Here is a 19,926-nt window from a genome sequence, read left to right as displayed (position 1 = left end):
AATGAATCATTGGTTACGGTCATGAATCTGATATAAAGTTTTGATATAGGCCTATACATTTCAGAACACATATCTCCCTCCTTTATAATTTATCCAACATGCCATTAAATAAATAAGTGTAATTAATGGTACTATTATTATATTATTATGAGTAAAATAAAGTCTGTGATTAAATTCAGATTCATGTTTGAGCTACTGACTGTGTAGTTTATCTTCTAGAACACAACATTAAATTATCTTCACGTAATGTTTGCCACAGGCCTTATTTCACTCATAACCACCAATCTGAATTCCACGGCCGGTTGGCCTACAAACTGACGTCAGTACCGAAAGCATGCTTTCCGAACTACATTTCCCATAAACCCCAACGCCGAAGTGGCTGATGGTATATTGGAGGGCTGCGCTGTGACAGCGGAGCGCTATCCGGCGAAGCGCTACTGAGCAGACGCAATCTAGTTAGCCATGGCGGCGACAGGAGGAGGGAAAATCAGATCAAGAAGATACCACATCGCTTCAAAACCTTATGCCAAAGGCAAACAGGTAAATAAAACGAAACCCTAGTCGCCACGGCAAGGATTTTAGCGGTTCTTGGCTTAAAGCGCACCGGTGTTTTGCCAGCGGGTTTTGTATTTGTAAAGCGGGAGACGTTTTGAGGCCTGTTTCAGGCCTGTTCACGTTCTTCCAGCACACGGTCTCAACACTTGTCACCGCAATACCGCTAACTCATTTGACTGAAGAGAGGTAGCCGTTAAGTGAGGAAAATACTCAAAATATGGCGTCAGAGAGGTGAAATTTTAATGTTTTTGAATAATTTCAGACAATCGCGTGAACGCGTTTCAAAACACAACCCGTTAGCCGTTAGCTGCGGCTCGCACCGGCGTCATACAAGAATACTTACATTTGAATATAAATAACAGCATTTTAATGTTATTACCCTCTGAATAAAATGCTCTTTATACTCCGAAGCTCACGTCTCCCATCTTTTGCGCCACTCAGAGGGTCCACATGTGGGTTACCTGAGCTTCACAGCACTTTTGGCAATGTTTTCTTATATTTCATGTCTAAGTCTTAAACTTGGTTGAAGATCAGTTGGATATGACTGGCGAGTCTGGTACATGTTCTGCATAAATACGGAAAGCACAGGTAGTTAACGCACTAGGTTTATCATCATGAAGAAAGGCGGGATGAGTGCGTGTCGTGGCGTGTTTTCAGAGCGATCTGTTCGTTAGCTGGAAACACTCACATGCTGCTTTATGAAAAGAGAAATAGTGCAATGACTAACGCACGTTAATGGATTTATGGCATTCCATGTTCTATGTACAGACATTTTAATTAGTCCTTTAATTATCTTAAATCATAAGCTAGCCTATATTTGACTAATAACTAGCAATATTTATATATGTTTGCGTGATAAGACCTGTGTGTTTTAGGAAAATTAAGTAGAACTTATGTAAATAGAAATATTGTATTTTTTTTAACTGAGATCTGTATATTTGGTAAACGGTTAATCATAATTTGTTAAAGTAGTCAAATCATATATTTTTATTTTTAGTCTAAAGATTAGACCGTTTTTCTGTCAAAAAACCAAATGAAGCTGGTTCTGCATATTGGTTATTATATACATAAAAAATTATTTGTATTGGCGGTTAAAAATAGGCCTGTCACGATAACAGCTTTTTGTTGTGCGATATATTGCCCCAGAAGTAATTGCGATAAGTGATATTATTGTAATTTTAAAGACCGTTTTATGCCAATGAATATATAATCATAATGTAACAGCATAATAATGCAAGAAGGCCCTACACACTTCCAAATGACAACAAACTTAACATTTTTAAGAATATTTTGATCATGGAAATTATCAAAATATTAGATACCTTAAACTTGAATAAATAGTAAATAAACATTTTCTAACAAAAAGTGCAAAGTAACAAGTACAAAAAAAGAAAAATGCACAAAGAACTTGTATGGAGATTTTTCCCTGACCTTCTTTTCTCTGTAAATTAAGGGTGCACACTATTGCTGAAAAACACAATCCCTACTTAGCAGTCAGATGTCCGTATGCACAAAGGCACAGATCCCTAAACAAAGCCATATCTGCAGATTAAACTTTTTTTTGTTGAAGCATTTTTAAAATTTGAACTAGCACTTCATGACCACACCAAATTATGTATGAGAAACTGCAAAAGACGCAGGCACAAGTGGAATGTAAAAAACACGGTGACAATAATTAAGTAAATATAATAGGTGATATATTGCGTCACCAAAAATGATTGAGGTCATGTACATATATTGCGCGATAAGTCGATATATTGATTATTGCGACAGGCCTAGTTAAAAACATTGGTCTCTAATTCTAAACTAATGTTTTTTGAGGTGTCAAAATGTGGCAGAGTTGTTTGTCTATTCTGATCTCATGTAGTGACTAAAACTGTTATGCCATAGAAAGTGGAATTAGTAAAGAACAGGGAAGTCTCTGTTCTTTTGTATTGCATTTGCATTTGAAATGTTTAGCAACTTAAAAATCATGGAAATGCCCATATTTTCTGTTGACACTACATATACATATTTTCAATGCGCATCATTGCACCTAGTTTTCCCCCTCGCTGGCATTGCATAAACTGCACACACTTGGACCGCCCTTTTTTTCTCCAAAAATTATCTTAAAATGTTTTAAGGGAAAATGTATACTCTAGATGCTGTATTTGATAATTTCTTTTAAAGTCCCCCTGTAGTGAAAATCAAGTTTTTTGTGTTTATTTGTCTGTGGTGTTTTTAATATGCTTTTAGACAAACCATGTGCCAATCTATTAATCAACACCATTGCTGTGTATTTTCTCCTTAAAACTGTAGTTTCCCAAAGGCTGACCCAGAAATATGGTTTGAAACAGCCCTTGGTTTGCTACGTCACAAACCAATAACCAATCACGTCAAGGGATCGATTCCTATCACTAGGATGTAAAATATACAAATACCAGCACAAAACCAAAAATAAATCCGAGCAAAAAACCCATGAAGCTGTGGTTTAATGTGAATTTAGAACCGCTAACTTGCATTATAACCCGTGGCAACAGTGTAAAAGTAGCCCGGACTTCACACGCGTATGCTCGTGGGTGCGAATTAACACAACGGCTGCATTCAAGTCTTCGAGGCATTTTAGGACACAACATCGTCAAGTAAGTATCTTTAACGAATGTTACTAAGTATCTTTAACGAGTCCTGATAATTTACTCACCCCTATGTCATCCAAGATGTTCATGTCTTTCTTTCTTCAGTTGAAAAAAAAATCAAGGTTTTTGAGGAAAATATTCCAGGATTTTTCTCCATATATTGGACGAATTAACACAACGGCTGCATTCAAGTCTTCGAGGCATTTTAGGACACAACATCGTCAAGTAAGTATCTTTAACGAATGTTACTAAGTATCTTTAACGAGTGTTACAGTATTCACTGTAGTTGTCCGCTAGTAAAAACATAGTTTTATCAGTCATTATCCGTGTTACTATAGTTCAGTGGATCAGGAGGTGCTGGCTGATGTGACTGAGTGGAGGCGGGACTAATTTACATATTCATAGATCCGTGTATAGTAAATGAGGCAAGGGTGTAGTTACATTCAAGCTATTTTAAGGCGAGAATTTATTTTCACTAGAAAAAACATTTAAATATGTAATTTTGATGATCAAAGATAAGTTTTAAGGGATAAAATATGACTACAGGGGGACTTTAAGCATTTCACCTTTCATTTTAAATACTCCTATAATGTGGCGTTTTTATGTGCAAATCTATGCTGCACCTCACTTAAAATGAGGTAATAAAACTGCATGTATAGTATTGATTAAAAAATGCTGTCTAAAGCCCCGTTCACACCAAGAACGATAACTATAAAGATAACGATATTATCCGTCCACCCCAGCAAACGATATCGTCTGTTTATTCTAAGCGCGATGACATGTGGGTGAGTATATTGTCAGGAAAATTTAACTCTGGTAGTGAACTAATCCTTAAAGTAGAGACCTGCACTCCCGTGGGAGTATCGCGGGATCCAACGCAACAGGGTGCGGTGCGGGACAACTCTTGATGGACGCGGGCGGGAAGAGAATCGTGTGTGTGCGGGATGCGGGAGAATAAACTGATTCGTGGGACTCCTGCAAAATAGAAATAATGTAAACATAAAGTGTCTAAAACATAAATTATTTATCTTGTGTACAAAAGCAAAAAGAACAACTAATATTAACATTAAAATGATTGACATGCGTAAGCTAGGTATATCGTTTCTCTTTGTCTTTATCGTTATAGTTGTGGTGTGGACTGCTATTCTATAATATGGAGAACGATTTTTAGAACTATAACTTTATCGTTATCTTTATAGTTGTCGTTCTTGGTGTGAACGGGGCTTAAGCCATTTCAGTAAAGTATATCATCACATCACAACTTTTCCAAAGTGTGTCGTGTCAGTTACACATGTGCATTTTTACACTGTGCAGAGATAGTTGAGCTTGCAGATGTGTTTACTAGATTAGATGGTGTCATAGTGTGGAGTATAAAGTGTGGTTGAACTTAAAGGGGGCATGCTGCGCAGGTCTCTACCTTGAAGCTCTTAACATTTGTATCAGCTGTTCAAATCCAAAAGGTTTAGGATTAAAAATAAAACAAAGAATTACCTTTTGATTTATCATTGGAATGAGCAACTGGTTGAGGCAGAAAAAGTTGATGTAAAAGTGTTAAAGTCTTGTTGCTGAAAGGCATGGTTCACACAAAAATTTAAATTTGCTGAAAATGTGCTCGCCTTCAGAGTTTGAACTGAAATGTGTGTTGGCAGTGTGTGTACACAACCACTCTAAAATGATAAAAATCCACCCAGTGTTTTAGGCAGAAAAAGTTGATGTAAAAGTGTTAAAGTCTTGTTGCTGAAAGGCATGGTTCACACAAAAATTTAAATTTGCTGAAAATGTGCTCGCCTTCAGAGCATCCAAGGAGTAGATGAGTTTGTTTCTTCATCAGAATAGATTTGGAGAAATTTAGCATTACATCACTTACTCATCTATAAATCCTCTGCAGTGAATGGGTGCTGTTAGAATGAGAGTTCAAATGGCCGATAAAAACATCATAATCCACGTCTCCAGTCCATCAATTAAGGGTCTTGTCGCATGTAAAGCGGTGTGCGTGTAAAACAAATCCATCAAGATGCACGTCTCCAGTCCATCAATTAAGGGTCTTGTCGCATGTAAAGCGGTGTGCTTGTAAAACAAATCCATCAAGATGTTTTTTTTTATTTTTTTTTTTACTTCAAACCGTTGCTTCTGGCTAAAATATGAGCCCTGTATTCGTAACACATTCCTTTTCAAGTGAAAGTCATCTTGTCTGAATCAGGAGAGAGATGCCCAGATCAATCACCATTTACAAGTGATAACAGTCCAAAAGCATTCTAAACAAATGTTAGTGAATTTTTATGTGAGAGGACAACATGGACTGGACTTTTTATATAGGGGTGGGACAAAATATCGATATGGCAATAGGCCTATATTGTTGTCCTTCTCTGTGCGATATGATTTTGTTTGATTGTGCTAATACTGTCAAAAACACACAAGGTTACATAAAAAAAAAAACAGTTGGTTATGTCTAAAGTGAATGTAAACAGTTGAGAGAAAAACGGCTGCATGCCTTTATATTAGATACGTGCAGCTCTTAAAGTGACCGTAGACTAATTGTACTAAACATGCTGCTGCTTGTCATTAAAGGGGTAGTTCACCCAAAAATTTATTCTGTCATTTACTCACTCTCATGTAGTCCCAAACCTGTATTAATGTCTGTCTTAGAATAAATTTTGGGTAACCAAACAGTTGCAGGTCCACATTAACTTTGATTGAAGGAAAATAAATACTATGAAAGTCACTGGGGAACAGCAACTGTTTGGTTACCCACATTCTTCAAAATAACTTTTATGTTTAACAGAAGAAATTAACTCGTTCAGGTTTAAAACAACTTGACAGTGAGTAAATGATGACAATTTAAATTTTTGCAGAATTTTCAGCAGTTTGGACTTGAATGAAGAGCGAGAACCTGCCCTTAACCTTTTCATAGGCATTTTGTTTTCATAGACCGATATCGTTATGTATCATTATAGGATTGTCTAGCAATATATATTGATTATCTCAGAATTGCTGTATCGTGATATTATCGGTATCGTGAGGTTCCCTGTGAAATCCACCCCTAATTATAGGGGATTGAGCATTATTATAGATTATGGATTTGTATTTTTGCCAGAAACAACAGTTTAATTGCCTTAGTAATGGATTTGTTTTTATTAATGAGATTTAAGGTATTGCTCTTGGTCTTTTGTTGCTGCTGGATATGCTAATTTTGTCCCTTTGGCTCCTGCAGCAGCCTGGCCTGATCAGTCGAGTGACAGATACAGTGAAGAGCATAGTCCCCTCCTGGCTGCAGAAATACTTCAAAAATGGAGACGTTCCAGAGGGTGATACAGGTGCAGTCGGGGTGGACCGGAACAACGTGGCTCCTCCCCCTAATGGCAGTGACGAAGTTACCCCGCTCCCAGATGGACGAGACTCTCCAGAGCCGAGCACAAGTAACACAGGTATGATGAGTAGGTGCTGTCTGGCAGATATGCACAGGTGTTTTTCCAAAACCTAGAGAACTGTGTAGGTGGCTATTTTAAACGCTGCTTGCATTCTTGACTTGAAATGCTGAATTCCTTTTTTAGAACCATCTACAAGTAGAGCGTCACTGAACTTCCAGGAAGCTCTTTCGAGACCTCCGCTCAATCGGACCCACCTGCACTTCCCCTCCCTGGATGGTTCCCCTGCATTAGGTGGCACAAGCTCCCTCTTCTCCCAGCCCTCCACGTCCACAGCACCCTTCTCAGGGAGCCCTTTCGCTGTAACCTCCAACTTCTCCCTGGTGAAAGAGATTAAGGACTCCAGCTCTCAGCATGAGGATGACAACATCTCGACTACCAGTGGCTTTTCATCGCGTGCATCTGATAAAGGTGAGCAACCACATTTCTGAGCAGAAACCAATAGACAAGTTTTGTTGCTAGGCATTTGAATTGTCTGTTCGCGCAAATCATTCGTGATCCAGCTTCACCTACAGAAGAAGTGAGTGTAAGGTTTTTTTAACAAATCTTTGCAAATCGCCTTTCCTAATAATGTGCTAATTAGCAAGTTTCACGATGAATGCAACTAAAGTAAACAGTCTCTCTGAGAGTGGCTCGGAAGAGGGGCGGGGTCAGCAGAGCTCATTAACACTTAAAGGAAAATGCTATAAATCTGCATGCCCTGAAAAGAGCTGTTTTTGACAGGGTAAAAAATGTTTTTTTTTACACTACCATTGAGAAATTTTAACCAAACTTTGTTACAGACTTTTCATTAAGACCCTAAAGAATCATATCAACTTGTGGAAAATGGGCATCCTATGACCCCTTTAAGTCATTGTTTTTCCTGTACACTTTATGAAACTCTGCTCTCCCACACATTTTTGGTAGTATTGATTGGCCTTGCTGACTTTGGGTGGCGCCATGTGTGCACTGTTGACAGGAAGTGACTTATGTTGCAACCCTGAGCTCATGCATGAGGCCCCAGCCGTGAACACAGCTGGATTCGTATGCCGAGTGCGTGCAGCATGTTCATGTTGTTTATACTTTATGCAGTCTTCTTGATTTCAGAGTAAGGCAGGAAGATGAATTACGCTCTTGCTCTGGCCTGTATTTAAATCACAAGTGTCTATAAGCATTAAAGGCCTTCCATTTTGATTGCGCAATGTCTCCCAGCTCTTCTGCTGAGGCCAAATGGACTATTTAGCTTTCCCACCTGTCTGAGGGTCACATGCTTACTGTGTCCAGCCAAAGAGCTGATCTGTGGTGTTGCTGTGTCCAAACCCTGGAGCTCAGTTAGAGAACAATAAGCCTGTAGTGCTTGCACAGTGATTTGGTCCCCAGGGCCCCTTTTAGATGACAACTGAAGCTCTCAAATCCAGACCCTCTCTAGCCTTGGGGGCCACACTGATTCGTCAGTATGGCAACTAATGAATCAAAGTTAAAGATGCTCAGAATTGCTGTATCGTGATATTATCGGTATCGTGAGGTTCCCTGTGAAATCCACCCCTAATTATAGGGGATGGAGCATTATTATAGATTATGGATTTGTATTTTTGCCAGAAACAACAGTTTAATTGCCTTAGTAATGGATTTGTTTTTATTAATGAGATTTAAGGTATTGCTCTTGGTCTTTTGTTGCTGCTGGATATGCTAATTTTGTCCCTTTGGCTCCTGCAGCAGCCTGGCCTTATCAGTCGAGTGACAGATACAGTGAAGAGCATAGTCCCCTCCTGGCTGCAGAAATACTTCAAAAATGGAGACGTTCCAGAGGGTGATACAGGTGCAGTCGGGGTGGACCGGAACAACGTGGCTCCTCCCCCTAATGGCAGTGACGAAGTTACCCCGCTCCCAGATGGACGAGACTCTCCAGAGCCGAGCACAAGTAACACAGGTATGATGAGTAGGTGCTGTCTGGCAGATATGCACAGGTGTTTTTCCAAAACCTAGAGAACTGTGTTTCATAGGCATTTTGTTTTCATAGACCGATATCGTTATGTATCATTATAGGATTGTCTAGCAATATATATTGATTATCTCAGAATTGCTGTATCGTGATATTATCGGTATCGTGAGGTTCCCTGTGAAATCCACCCCTAATTATAGGGGATTGAGCATTATTATAGATTATGGATTTGTATTTTTGCCAGAAACAACAGTTTAATTGCCTTAGTAATGGATTTGTTTTTATTAATGAGATTTAAGGTATTGCTCTTGGTCTTTTGTTGCTGCTGGATATGCTAATTTTGTCCCTTTGGCTCCTGCAGCAGCCTGGCCTTATCAGTCGAGTGACAGATACAGTGAAGAGCATAGTCCCCTCCTGGCTGCAGAAATACTTCAAAAATGGAGACGTTCCAGAGGGTGATACAGGTGCAGTCGGGGTGGACCGGAACAACGTGGCTCCTCCCCCTAATGGCAGTGACGAAGTCACCCCGCTCCCAGATGGACGAGACTCTCCAGAGCCGAGCACAAGTAACACAGGTATGATGAGTAGGTGCTGTCTGGCAGATATGCACAGGTGTTACGACCAAAGAAAGACATGAACTTCTTGGATGACATGTGGGTGAGTATATTGTCAGGAAAATTTAACTCTGGTAGTGAACTAATCCTTAAAGTAGAGACCTGCACTCCCATGGGAGTATCGCGGGATCCAACGCAACAGGGTGCGGTGCGGGACAACTCTTGATGGACGCGGGCGGGAAGAGAATCGTGTGTGTGTGGGATGCAGGAGAATAAACTGATTCGTGGGACTCCTGCAAAATAGAAATAATGTAAACATAAAGTGTCTAAAACATATAAATTATTTATCTTGTGTACAAAAGCAAAAAGAACAACTAATATTAACATTAAAATGATTGACATGCGTAAGCTAGGTATAGTTTCTATTTATAACACGTGTTTAAAGGGTTGCGCAATGTAGCCAATCACAGACTCAACTGTTGATTTATGGAATGCAATGGCCAATCAGTTGGAGCGGGACAAGATAAGATATATTTCTGCGGGCACGGGACAGAATCTTGCAGGAGCGGGACTGAAAAATCCGTGCTGCGCAGGTCTCTACCTTGAAGCTCTTAACATTTGTATCAGCTGTTCAAATCCAAAAGGTTTAGGATTAAAAATAAAACAAAGAATTACCTTTTGATTTATCATTGGAATGAGCAACTGGTTGAGGCAGAAAAAGTTGATGTAAAAGTGTTAGTCTTGTTGCTGAAAGGCATGGTTCACACAAAAATTAAAATTTGCTGAAAATGTGCTCGCCTTCAGACCATCCAAGGAGTAGATGAGTTTCCAAAACCTAGAGAACTGTGTAGGTGGCTATTTTAAACGCTGCTTGCATTCTTGACTTGAAATGCTGAATTCCTTTTTTAGAACCATCTACAAGTAGAGCGTCACTGAACTTCCAGGAAGCTCTTTCGAGACCTCCGCTCAATCGGACCCACCTGCACTTCCCCTCCCTGGATGGTTCCCCTGCATTAGGTGGCACAAGCTCCCTCTTCTCCCAGCCCTCCACGTCCACAGCACCCTTCTCAGGGAGCCCTTTCGCTGTAACCTCCAACTTCTCCCTGGTGAAAGAGATTAAGGACTCCAGTTCTCAGCATGAGGATGACAATATCTCGACTACCAGTGGCTTTTCGTCACGTGCGTCTGATAAAGGTGAGCAACCACATTTCTGAGCAGAAACCAATAGACAAGTTTTGTTGCTAGGCATTTGAATTGTCAAGTTTCATTGGAGTCTTAAACTAGGTATAGATAGAACTAAGCACAGAGCTTAATCTTCTTCCAGATGTGCCCATATCGAAGACTATGCCGCTCCTCTGGTCTCCAGAGACAGAACGCACCCACACTGGATCGCAGACAGCCCACTCTGGGCTGAAAAAACCAGCCTTCAACCTGTCAGTTTTTGGCACTTCCTCATCAGTAAGTAGGTCCAATCCTCTACAATGCGAGTAAATCACTCGCATATGTGACTAAACCTTCACTCTGAGTGACTAAATTATGTCTAACATTAGCCATTGGCTAATAAATTCTTAGATTTTACTCGCCAGTGTGTGAGTTGGAGGCTAAGTATAATTTAAGCACAGATATATTTTTACTCGCCCAACACACTCTCAGACTGAGCGCTTCAGAGTTTCACTCTCCATCAAGGGATCTGTGAGTTTTTTTTTGTTGTTTTTAAAAAAAAAAATGGAGAGATGCCCAGATCAATCACCATTTACAAGTGATAACAGTCCAAAAGCGTTCTAAACAAATGTTAGTGAATTTTTATGTGAGAGGACAACATGGACTGAACTTTTTATATAGGGGTGGGACAAAATATCGATATGGCAATAGGCCTATATTGTTGTCCTTCTCTGTGCGATATGATTTTGTTTGATTGTGCTAATACTGTCAAAAACACACAAGGTTACATAAAAAAAACCCACAGTTGGTTATGTCTAAAGTGAATGTAAACAGTTGAGAGAGTACAGTTCATCTCAATGGATGCGCAGCGTACCTGTTTTTGACGCACTGTAAACTCTAGTGTGAACACTGGCAACGTGATTAATATTCATGAACCTAGCAGCTCATTAATCCTTAGTGCGTTTTATATTGTTATTAGTAGAATTCGAAGTATTATTTTTATTATTATCTTATCAGTATTATTGTTAGGTTTTTTCCCCTCTTTTTTTATTTTTATAGAAACACTGAATGGCCAACAATATCTTAAGCACCACCACCAGTCTTCTTTGATTACTAATATACAAACGTTTGGGTCAGTAAGATTTATTATTAATTTATTTTATTTAAATTTTTTAATTACTACTACAAAAATACTATAATGCAATAAATTTGGTCGTGAGTGTTATTTAAAATTAAATAACAAAAATATTAAGCAGCACAACTGTTACCGTTTCCATCTTTGATATCAAATCAGCATATCACGTGACATTGAAAACTGGTAATGTTATATTAATATGTAATATTTCACAATGTTACTGCTTTTACTTTGTTTTTAATCAAATAAATGCAGGCTTGATGAGCAAAATATACTTTTTTTTTTTAACAAATCTTTTGAACAGTAGTGTATAATTTGGAAAATGAACAATGAGTAATCAGTGTTCTTTTAAGGTTCCTTTTAATGTCCAAGTTGTCTTGTCAGATGACTAATGACTGCTCACTTTACTGAAATGGAGATTAATGCTAGGCATGTTTGTTCTCTTATAGTCAGTGTTGAGCAGTTCAGTGCTAAACTCCAGTCAGTTGGGGGATTCACCCTTCTACCCAGGGAAGACCACATATGGAGGAGCTGCTGCGATGAGAACAGCTCGTTCACGCCCAGCTACTCCTTACCAGGTCTGAACAATCATGCCAATTATTGACTCTTATTTCATAGGCCAGTACTATTATTTCATATTAAATTTTATACTCGTATAAGATTTTAAAATCTGGTCTGTGGTTGCTCAGCCTCCCGTTAGGAGACAGATAAAGGCAAAGCCAGCTGGAGCTCAACCCTGTGGAGTGACCAGTGCCACAGCGAGACGCATCCTACAGTCCCTGGAGCGCATGTCCAGTCCTCTTGCTGTGAGTTTACGGTCTGTGCTATCTGCTATGGTGTAAAAATCAAATAAAACATTTCAGTGTTACTAAGCCTATAGAAGAAAGAGTTTAAAATTGAACAAATGTTTCTGTAAAATAAACGGTTGCTATACAAATAGTTCCCTTAGATGTGGGAAAAGCAACAAAAGTAAGCATTTCATTAAAAACATGTTTTGGTAACTTTACAGGATGCAAAAAGAATTCCGTCTACAGTTTCATCACCTCTGTCAGCTGTAAGTACGTTGTCATAGTAGTTTTTACTTTACAACACTTTGAAATTCACTTCAATTGAGTTTTCAGTCCATACAGTCTTTAAACTTTACTTTTTTTATTTTTTCAGTCACTGAATCACACAGACCTTGACGTTTCAAATTTCCAGGCAAAGAGGAAAAGGGTGAGTCTAGAGCTATTTAAGAATTTGAAGTGTCAGATAAAAACGGGGTCTATCGTGGATGTGCAGAAAAAGAAATCCATACATATTTTTCATGCTTAGAAACAATTTACTACTGTACCTTAGTACATCTTGCAGGGATTAAAGTTCTCCATCGCTATTACGGATTTCCGTTAATTGCAGCGAGTCTACGATGGATTTCCGTCAATTGGAAAAAATGAGGGGAAAAGAAACATTTAGTGCATTGTTGTTGTTCTGCCCAAAAATCCCCCCCGCCACGGCTGCAGCTTCTCAGTGACAACATAGTGATGCAGCTCGCATCATTCACAGTCGGGTTATTAGCAGAGAACACAGAGCAGAACTTGAATTTTTCTTGAACACAGGATTGCGGCTGTTAATAACAATTCTACTCATTCCCGCAGGTTCCGCGCTTATAACACGATGACAGATGACGGAACGTATAATTTGCACGTGCTTTTGAGTCTTGAGAACTCACTCGCGCGCTCTCATTTTCTGTGCGCTCACAGATCGCGATAAGGAGATTGACAACTTTTAATAGTTAATTAAGGGAGATTGCAAATGTGATACTGATTTAATACAACAGTTCAATAAACAATTACTGCCTGATTTTGCTCTATTTCTTCAACGAAAATGGTTCCAAATATAGTAACAGCTCAGCCGCTGCATATCTCTAAAAGCAAACACAGTGGTGTTTAGTTAATTCAATGAAAGTGCGTTTTTGAACGAATCTAGTGAGTCAGTGATTCATGACCCATTCATAAAGACGGTCACTTTCTTCATTCCTGAATGAATCAGCCGTTTGAACAAATCAATTAAATGAATGATTATGTGATAAAATTAGTTACGATTTAGTTTCAGTGTTAGCGTATTATTTCAGTTATTTAAATCATTTAATATTTCTGTAATAAAAATTTGATATTTAAAACATTAATCTCCACATGAATGTATGAATTTAACTGCACTCATGCCACCTCTGAGCCTCATTAAATGTCTGAAAATGTACCTACAAGCCTCTTTTGTGTTCTTCTGTAGTACAAATTATTTTTTTTATTAATACTAATTTCATATGATTGTCTTATTCTACTTATTATATTGTTTTAAATAGAAATAAAAAAAAAACGTTTTGAATTTGACAGATGATGCCATTACAAAGGTAATGTCACTTTAAGGAGTCAAATGTCACCTCATATTAGGAAGGATCATTTTTGATCAGAATTTTATTATTGATCAGAAGGTGCTCCTACATTTTTTTAATTAGGAGGACAAGCGCTCCTAATTACAAGAGAAAAATTAGCTCTTAAACTGGGTGTGAGACAGGTATGGCTGTGGAATGGGGTTTGGCTGAGGAAAAATTGTCAAAATAATTTTTTTTGCTTTAACCCCTGATCTTGTGAAATTGACAACTTTTACTTTGCTTCTGCTGCTTGTCTTTAACTGTAAACAACTGTGGCAGCTGGCTACTAATCCCAAACAATGTGCCTATTCACCCAACACTAGAAACCTAAAGCCTGTAATAACCATTTGTGGCGGATTTCCATAGTTCAAAATATCCAGGGCTGTGAGATTGTTGTTTTGCAGTTCAAGTGAGCACACTTGATGAATCATAGCAGGTGTGTTCATGCCTTTGATGTCCATTAATTTTTCATGTTGATTGCCACTTGTACTGAGGTCTTGAAAATATGGATGTAGAATTATAAAATCCCTGTATGGGTAATTACAAATGTATATATATAATGCTCTACCACTGAGCCACAGGAACATATTATATTGTGTATGTATGTGTGTGTGTATATATGTGTGTGTGTGTATATATATATATATATATATATATATATCTCAGAAAATGGATAGCCTAATATCCTTTGTGCAGTGGTGTAGGGAACTGTCTGCTCTATTTGTAATGTTGTTCCTTCAATACACAGCTGGAGCCGTCAGTCCCTCCTGTGCAAAAGCTGGTGGTCCCTGCAGCTGCTGCAGTGTCTGGTAACCGTTCAATATCCTTTAGACCATCACTTACCCCAGGTGGCGTGAACAGAGGAGTGGAGAAAAACAACAGGGACACTGTGAGTTCAATCATTATCACTGCATCCTGCATTAGAATTCACCATATGACTATAAAACAACTGTAATGAGGGGTATATTTGGATAACATCTTTTAATTGGTTGGGATAAATGTCTGTGGGTATTTACTTTATTTATTTTTATAAATAAATCAAACAAAATGAAGGAACTGCCAGTGCTTGCAATTCAGCTGAATATATTTTGGGGGTCTTTGTAGATTTTATTTTTTTTTACAGAAATTAATAGAGAAGTAGGGCTGTGTGATGGTGATTGGTTGTCACCGCGGTTGTCTACTGCCACCGGCGGTAGAGCACGTGACGTCACGCACTCTATAGCAAGCATAATACGAAGTTTTGTATACAAGTGTAATAACAGTAATAGTTGCAAATTGTTTTATTTAGACTATAAGTCTATGGTAATTCACAAATTACCTCAAATGCCATACATAGCATTTCCTTTAGATTGGCAGGTTTGCGTGCAGGAAAATACAGTTTATGCATTCAATAAATAAATTTTGTGTTGGGCGATGGACCTTGTTGGGAAACCAAATACTACATCGCCGATCTGGAGCCATCTCCATTCATGTCACCCATCCACGTTTGTACAAGTGTCTTCAAGTTCCTGTGATCGCAAATGCCTGGCTGGTCAGGTTTGGTGAGGCTTTCTCGTTTACAAACGAGATGGCGATAAATGGAAGATGTTAACAAGAAATGTGGCAACGATTCCTATTTCACAGAGAGCGCGTGCAGATGAGGAGTTAATGTGCCTGCTTGCTTGGCGGCGAAACAGTGAACCGTGCTAACACCGGACGCGACACCGCCGTGTTGCAACAAGTTGAGTCTGTCTACACAGGACATTTGAACTCTGTGTCAGTAGCTCATAAACAGGACGAAGCAGTTTACTGTCGGGGATTTGTCATGTCGTGCCGCGCTGCATCCAGTGTAGCATCACTGATTATTATGAGTTCAATAGCCTAGTATTTTGTCGTGTTGTGTCGCGCTGCACCACTTGCATCCGGTAGATGGTGTATTTAACTTTCTAATTTAGGCTACTTTCTTATTTAACTATTATTTCTTTGATATTTATTTTAGTGTTTTGCAGGCTGTGTATTCACTGACGGAAGTGCTAAAATAAACACGCATGTTTGTTAAGAGGATTGAGTCTCATTTATTATGCGTTTCAAAATTATATATATCAACACCGCGCCACCGGCGGTAGTTGGTCCATTACCACCGCGGTGGTCAAGATCTGCCACCGTCACAGCCCTACATAGAAGCATTAAGCACTTTTTGACGGTTTAAAAGAAATTCAGCCTTGGTGAGCATAAAGACTCTTCTTTCAAAAACATTAAAAAAAAAAAAAATCTTACTCAGCCCAAACTTTTGAACAGTAAGGTACATTGTCCACCTAACGCTGAAACGGTCTACAAAAACGCCAAGCACTGTAATTAAGTGGATTATAGCAATGGCGTCTGCGTTTTGAGCTCTTCCAGAGAACTAACTTGTTTTGTTTTCTCTGCCTTTTGTAGCCGATAAGACAATCCCCTCCAATTTCAGATCATGCCCAGGCTCCCTCTCCCAGGTAAGAGTGAATAAATTTGTTGTGATCGTTTTAGAATTCTCTTTTCTTTTTGAATGGGACAAGGAGAACTGTTAGTGGCTTCACTTGCATATGTACTCAGTCCATCAATTTGTTTGTCCCCAGCACAAGCAGTTTGTCCTACCCCTTGTCCAGCACTCCAGCAGCCAGTAGCGCTGGTTCAAGAGGGGGCAAAATGAAGAGGGAAAGGTCCATCAGACCTTCATCCAAAAAACCTGACGATGAGGTCAGAGACTTGAGTAGAGTAGAACTTATTTTGAAGCTGTCCAACGGAATGGTTTGATGCTCATGTAAACTGTTCCTTTCAGGTTGCCGAGGAACCAGACCTGCCGCCTGCCTCTCTTCCCAGCAATTTCACTTTGCCAACATTTAATTTCTCCTCTCCTCCCCCCTCCTCATCTCTCACCTCCAGCACAAATCCATTTGCAACTGCCTCTGAGGTACTGGCAGCAAATAAGGTATTACCTCTCCTCTGACCCCTTAGAATTGTGCCTTCTGTCTGGTGTAGTCTTGGCTTATCAAACTGACAGAGGTTCATAGCAGTTATGGTGGACGAGTATTTGTAATGCACCATTTTTTTTTTGTTTATCAGGAGCCAGCTGCACCATCCACACCACCATCTGTCCCCTTCACGTTTTCGTCACCTATCGTCAAGGCAACAGCTGCCAGTCCTCCATCTTTCTCTCCATCAGTAGGTCTCCTTTGTTCTCTTACGCTTTTACGTTTAATACAAAACAAGGAAATGTAATAATAATGATTCTTTCCTGCAGTCTGGATTCACCTTCAGTGCGCCTACTATGAAGACAGGCCTCTCTTACTCCAATGGGAAAATTGTTCCAACGGTAGCACCAGGTAAGGTTTGATTTGCAAAGCAGATGTGTTTTCATTTGAAGTTTAGTTAGTGTTTACTACTATTCGGTATGTTTTGCAGTCAAATCAGTGGCCAGTGAAGAAAAGGAGTTTGAAGGACCCTTCAAACCTGCCAAGGTCTTAAAACAGGGCAGTGTATTGGATATACTTAAGGGACCTGGTACGACTGGCTTTTCCTGATTTTTCCATGTAAAGTTTTGAAGGTCATTGTTTTTTGCATGCATTTACCCTTTTCTTATTTTCAGGATTTGCATCCCCTGCTCAGAACGCAGTTTATAAACCTTTGCCGTCTGCATCAACATCCTCGGCTCCTCTTTCTGGTTTTGGTGACAAGTTCAGGCCACCTGCAGGGTCATGGAGCTGTGGCACTTGCCTATTGCAAAACAAGTCCTCGGACAAGATGTGTATGGCTTGTCTTGCACCGCAACCCAACACAGACTCTGCCTCTAAATCGGACAGTAAACCCACAGAAGCTCCTGCAAGCATCAGCTCCTTATTTGCTCCTCCAGCTGGTAGCTGGGACTGTGACACATGTTTGGTCAGGAACAAACCGGATGTAGTTAAATGTGTTGCTTGTGACACGGCCAAACCTGGGACTGGAGTGAAATCCAGCCTGACTTTACCAGCTCTTTCTGAGGCCTCGTCCACCCTCTCTGCCACCTCTTCTACAACCACCACAGCAACAACAACTGCTTCTTCAGCAACTGGACTGTTAGGATTTGGGGACAGATTTAAGAAGCCAGAGGGGTCTTGGGATTGTGATGTATGCATGGTTCAAAACAAGGCACAGGATGTGAAATGTGTAGCCTGTCAGAGCTCTAAACCTGGTAAAGTTTTAGTTTTGCAGTTATTAAGAGTTAAAACATTTGAATGCCCACAAATAAAAAATATTTGCATACCTCATGTCTTACTCCTTGGTCTATTACAGGAGCTGTAGCTGCAGCGGTCTCGACTCCAGTCTCTGCACCTGCAAGCACTGCTGCGCCTTTGTTAGGATTCGGGGACAAATTCAAGAAACCTGAGGGGAGCTGGGAGTGTGAGGTGTGCTGTGTACAGAATAAGGCAGAGGACCAGCAGTGTGTGGCCTGCCAGTCAGCAAAACCAGGAGCTAAAATAGAGTCCAAAGGTAAAGTGCCTTGCAATGATATTTCCATAAGTCAGGAGACTTCGAAGCAGCTGCTTACTGTTTAGCAGAAGCAGGCTGATGACCAGAATTCTCATTTCTTTTTCAGGTTTTAGTTCATCTTTTGGCATTCAGTCCAACAGTACAGAATCAAGTTCATCCGGTTTTAAGTTTGGTACCGGCTCTACGGACTCAACCTCTGCTGGATTGAAGTTTGGAGGCACTTTCTCAGATACTACTTCCACCACAGGTGGATTTAAATTTGGATTTGGGTCCTCCGACTCAACCTCAAAATCAGAGGGCTTCAAATTTGGAGGCTTATCCTCGGATGCAGCTTCTGGTGGGGTCAAACTTGGTAGTGCCTCATCAGAATCCACAGCAACAAAAGAGAGCGTGTCAAAGGCCTTTACATTTGGTGGATCCATGGATGACTTGCTTGAAAAAAAGACTAAATCTCCGGATTCTAGTACAGGATTTAAATTTGGTGGCGATAGTGGAATCACTTTTGGCTCTCAAGCTTCTGGCACTGAAAGTTCAGCATTTTTGTTTGGAGCTAAACCCAGTGAGAAAAGAAGCTCAGATTCATCCTTTAGTTTCTCTGTGCCCCAGTCCAAAGCTGAGAAAGATGATGCTCCTGCTCCCTCAGAAACAGTTTCAACCACCGCAACAACGACGGCAGCGAATGTCATTCCTATTTTTGGCAAGTCTTTAGTAGCTGAATCTTCTGCATCGAAGTTTGGGGAGCCATCAGCGAAAGAGCAAACGCTAGTGACGTCCACCTTCACCTTTGGAAAAACCGAAGAGAAAAAGGACACCTCCACACCCTCCGGTGCGGTCTTATTTGGTGCTTCCAAGGAAGCTGACAAGCCAGCACCAACCTTGAGCTTTTCTTTCGGCGAGCCGGACCCTCCAAAAGATTTCCCCAATCCTACACTTACATTTGGGAAACCTGCAGAGTCAGCAGAACCCCCAAAACCGTCATTTAGTTTTGGACAGAGCATGACAGGTGAGTCTTTTCTAATTTCCTTATGGCTTTAGTTATACCATGTTGTAGTAGTACCTCAGTTTGACTGTATGACTGCTTTTCAGACACATCTACTCTAAAGCCCACTTTTGGCTTCATGGCCAACTCTTCAAGCACCCCAGCTTCCTCCAGCTCCACCCCCAGCCTTTTCGGCACTCCCACTACCTCTTCCCTGGTTCCCACACCTGCTCCCTCAAGTACCTTTGTATTTGGCCAGAGTACCTCCACTGAACATACCATGGAAAAGACTTTAATGTTTGGACAGCAGCCGCAGGACAGCCAGCCGAAACCTCCTGCGGCACCTTCTGCTGCACCTGCCCCAGCACAACCCTTCCAATTTGGCTCGGGCACAAATTCATCCTCCCCTGCGTTCACTTTTGGTGCTGCTGCGTCCTCGACCCCAGCCTCTTCCGGTTAGTTTGCCACCAAATATCCCATTGTTGTCTTGTGTGCTTTTGATATTTTGTATGTCATTGTGTACAAATGTGTCTAATTTCACTGATCTCTTGCAGCTCCACCTGGCAACCCTTCCCCATTTGTCTTCAGTTCTGCCACACCTTCATCTGGCTTTGGATCTGGACAGACCCCCATCTTTGGTCAAAGCGCGTCTCAACCCAGTGCTCCTGCATTTGGGTCAGCGGCACCTTCAT

At 40.3% G+C, this 19,926-nt stretch overlaps 2 protein-coding genes across 2 annotated transcripts in view; both read left to right on the top strand.

Annotated features, from left to right (window-relative positions):
- Nucleotides 1-397: 397 nt before the first annotated feature.
- LOC107592969 (nuclear pore complex protein Nup153-like) lies at nt 398-7,026 on the top strand. Its single transcript, XM_016282556.1, has 3 exons — nt 398-540; nt 6,382-6,595; nt 6,722-7,026. Exons 1-3 carry the CDS (start codon nt 463-465, stop codon nt 7,024-7,026), a joined length of 597 nt encoding a protein of 198 aa, XP_016138042.1. The 5' UTR covers nt 398-462.
- Nucleotides 7,027-8,366: 1,340 nt separating this feature from the next.
- LOC107592968 (nuclear pore complex protein Nup153-like) overlaps nt 8,367-19,926 on the top strand; it is an 11,715-nt gene continuing 155 nt past the window's right edge. The window contains exons 1-20 of the mRNA XM_016282555.1: nt 8,367-8,504; nt 8,878-9,091; nt 9,980-10,264; nt 10,395-10,528; nt 11,816-11,944; nt 12,056-12,172; nt 12,376-12,420; nt 12,528-12,581; nt 14,522-14,662; nt 16,189-16,241; nt 16,365-16,485; nt 16,568-16,717; nt 16,852-16,950; nt 17,030-17,111; nt 17,191-17,289; nt 17,375-17,956; nt 18,058-18,255; nt 18,362-19,258; nt 19,342-19,689; nt 19,789-19,926. The exon at nt 19,789-19,926 is cut by the window's right edge and continues 155 nt beyond it. Coding sequence (XP_016138041.1) covers nt 8,367-8,504; nt 8,878-9,091; nt 9,980-10,264; nt 10,395-10,528; nt 11,816-11,944; nt 12,056-12,172; nt 12,376-12,420; nt 12,528-12,581; nt 14,522-14,662; nt 16,189-16,241; nt 16,365-16,485; nt 16,568-16,717; nt 16,852-16,950; nt 17,030-17,111; nt 17,191-17,289; nt 17,375-17,956; nt 18,058-18,255; nt 18,362-19,258; nt 19,342-19,689; nt 19,789-19,926 — 4,024 coding nt within the window. The remainder of the gene's footprint in view (nt 8,505-8,877; nt 9,092-9,979; nt 10,265-10,394; nt 10,529-11,815; nt 11,945-12,055; nt 12,173-12,375; nt 12,421-12,527; nt 12,582-14,521; nt 14,663-16,188; nt 16,242-16,364; nt 16,486-16,567; nt 16,718-16,851; nt 16,951-17,029; nt 17,112-17,190; nt 17,290-17,374; nt 17,957-18,057; nt 18,256-18,361; nt 19,259-19,341; nt 19,690-19,788) is intronic.

This window comes from Sinocyclocheilus grahami, unplaced genomic scaffold, assembly GCF_001515645.1.
Source record: "Sinocyclocheilus grahami isolate Dianchi unplaced genomic scaffold, SAMN03320097.WGS_v1.1 scaffold161.1, whole genome shotgun sequence".
Classification (NCBI taxonomy): Eukaryota; Metazoa; Chordata; class Actinopteri; order Cypriniformes; family Cyprinidae; genus Sinocyclocheilus; species Sinocyclocheilus grahami.
The sequence above is the reverse complement of the archived record's forward strand: the minus strand, read 5'-3'. Positions and strand labels throughout refer to the sequence as shown.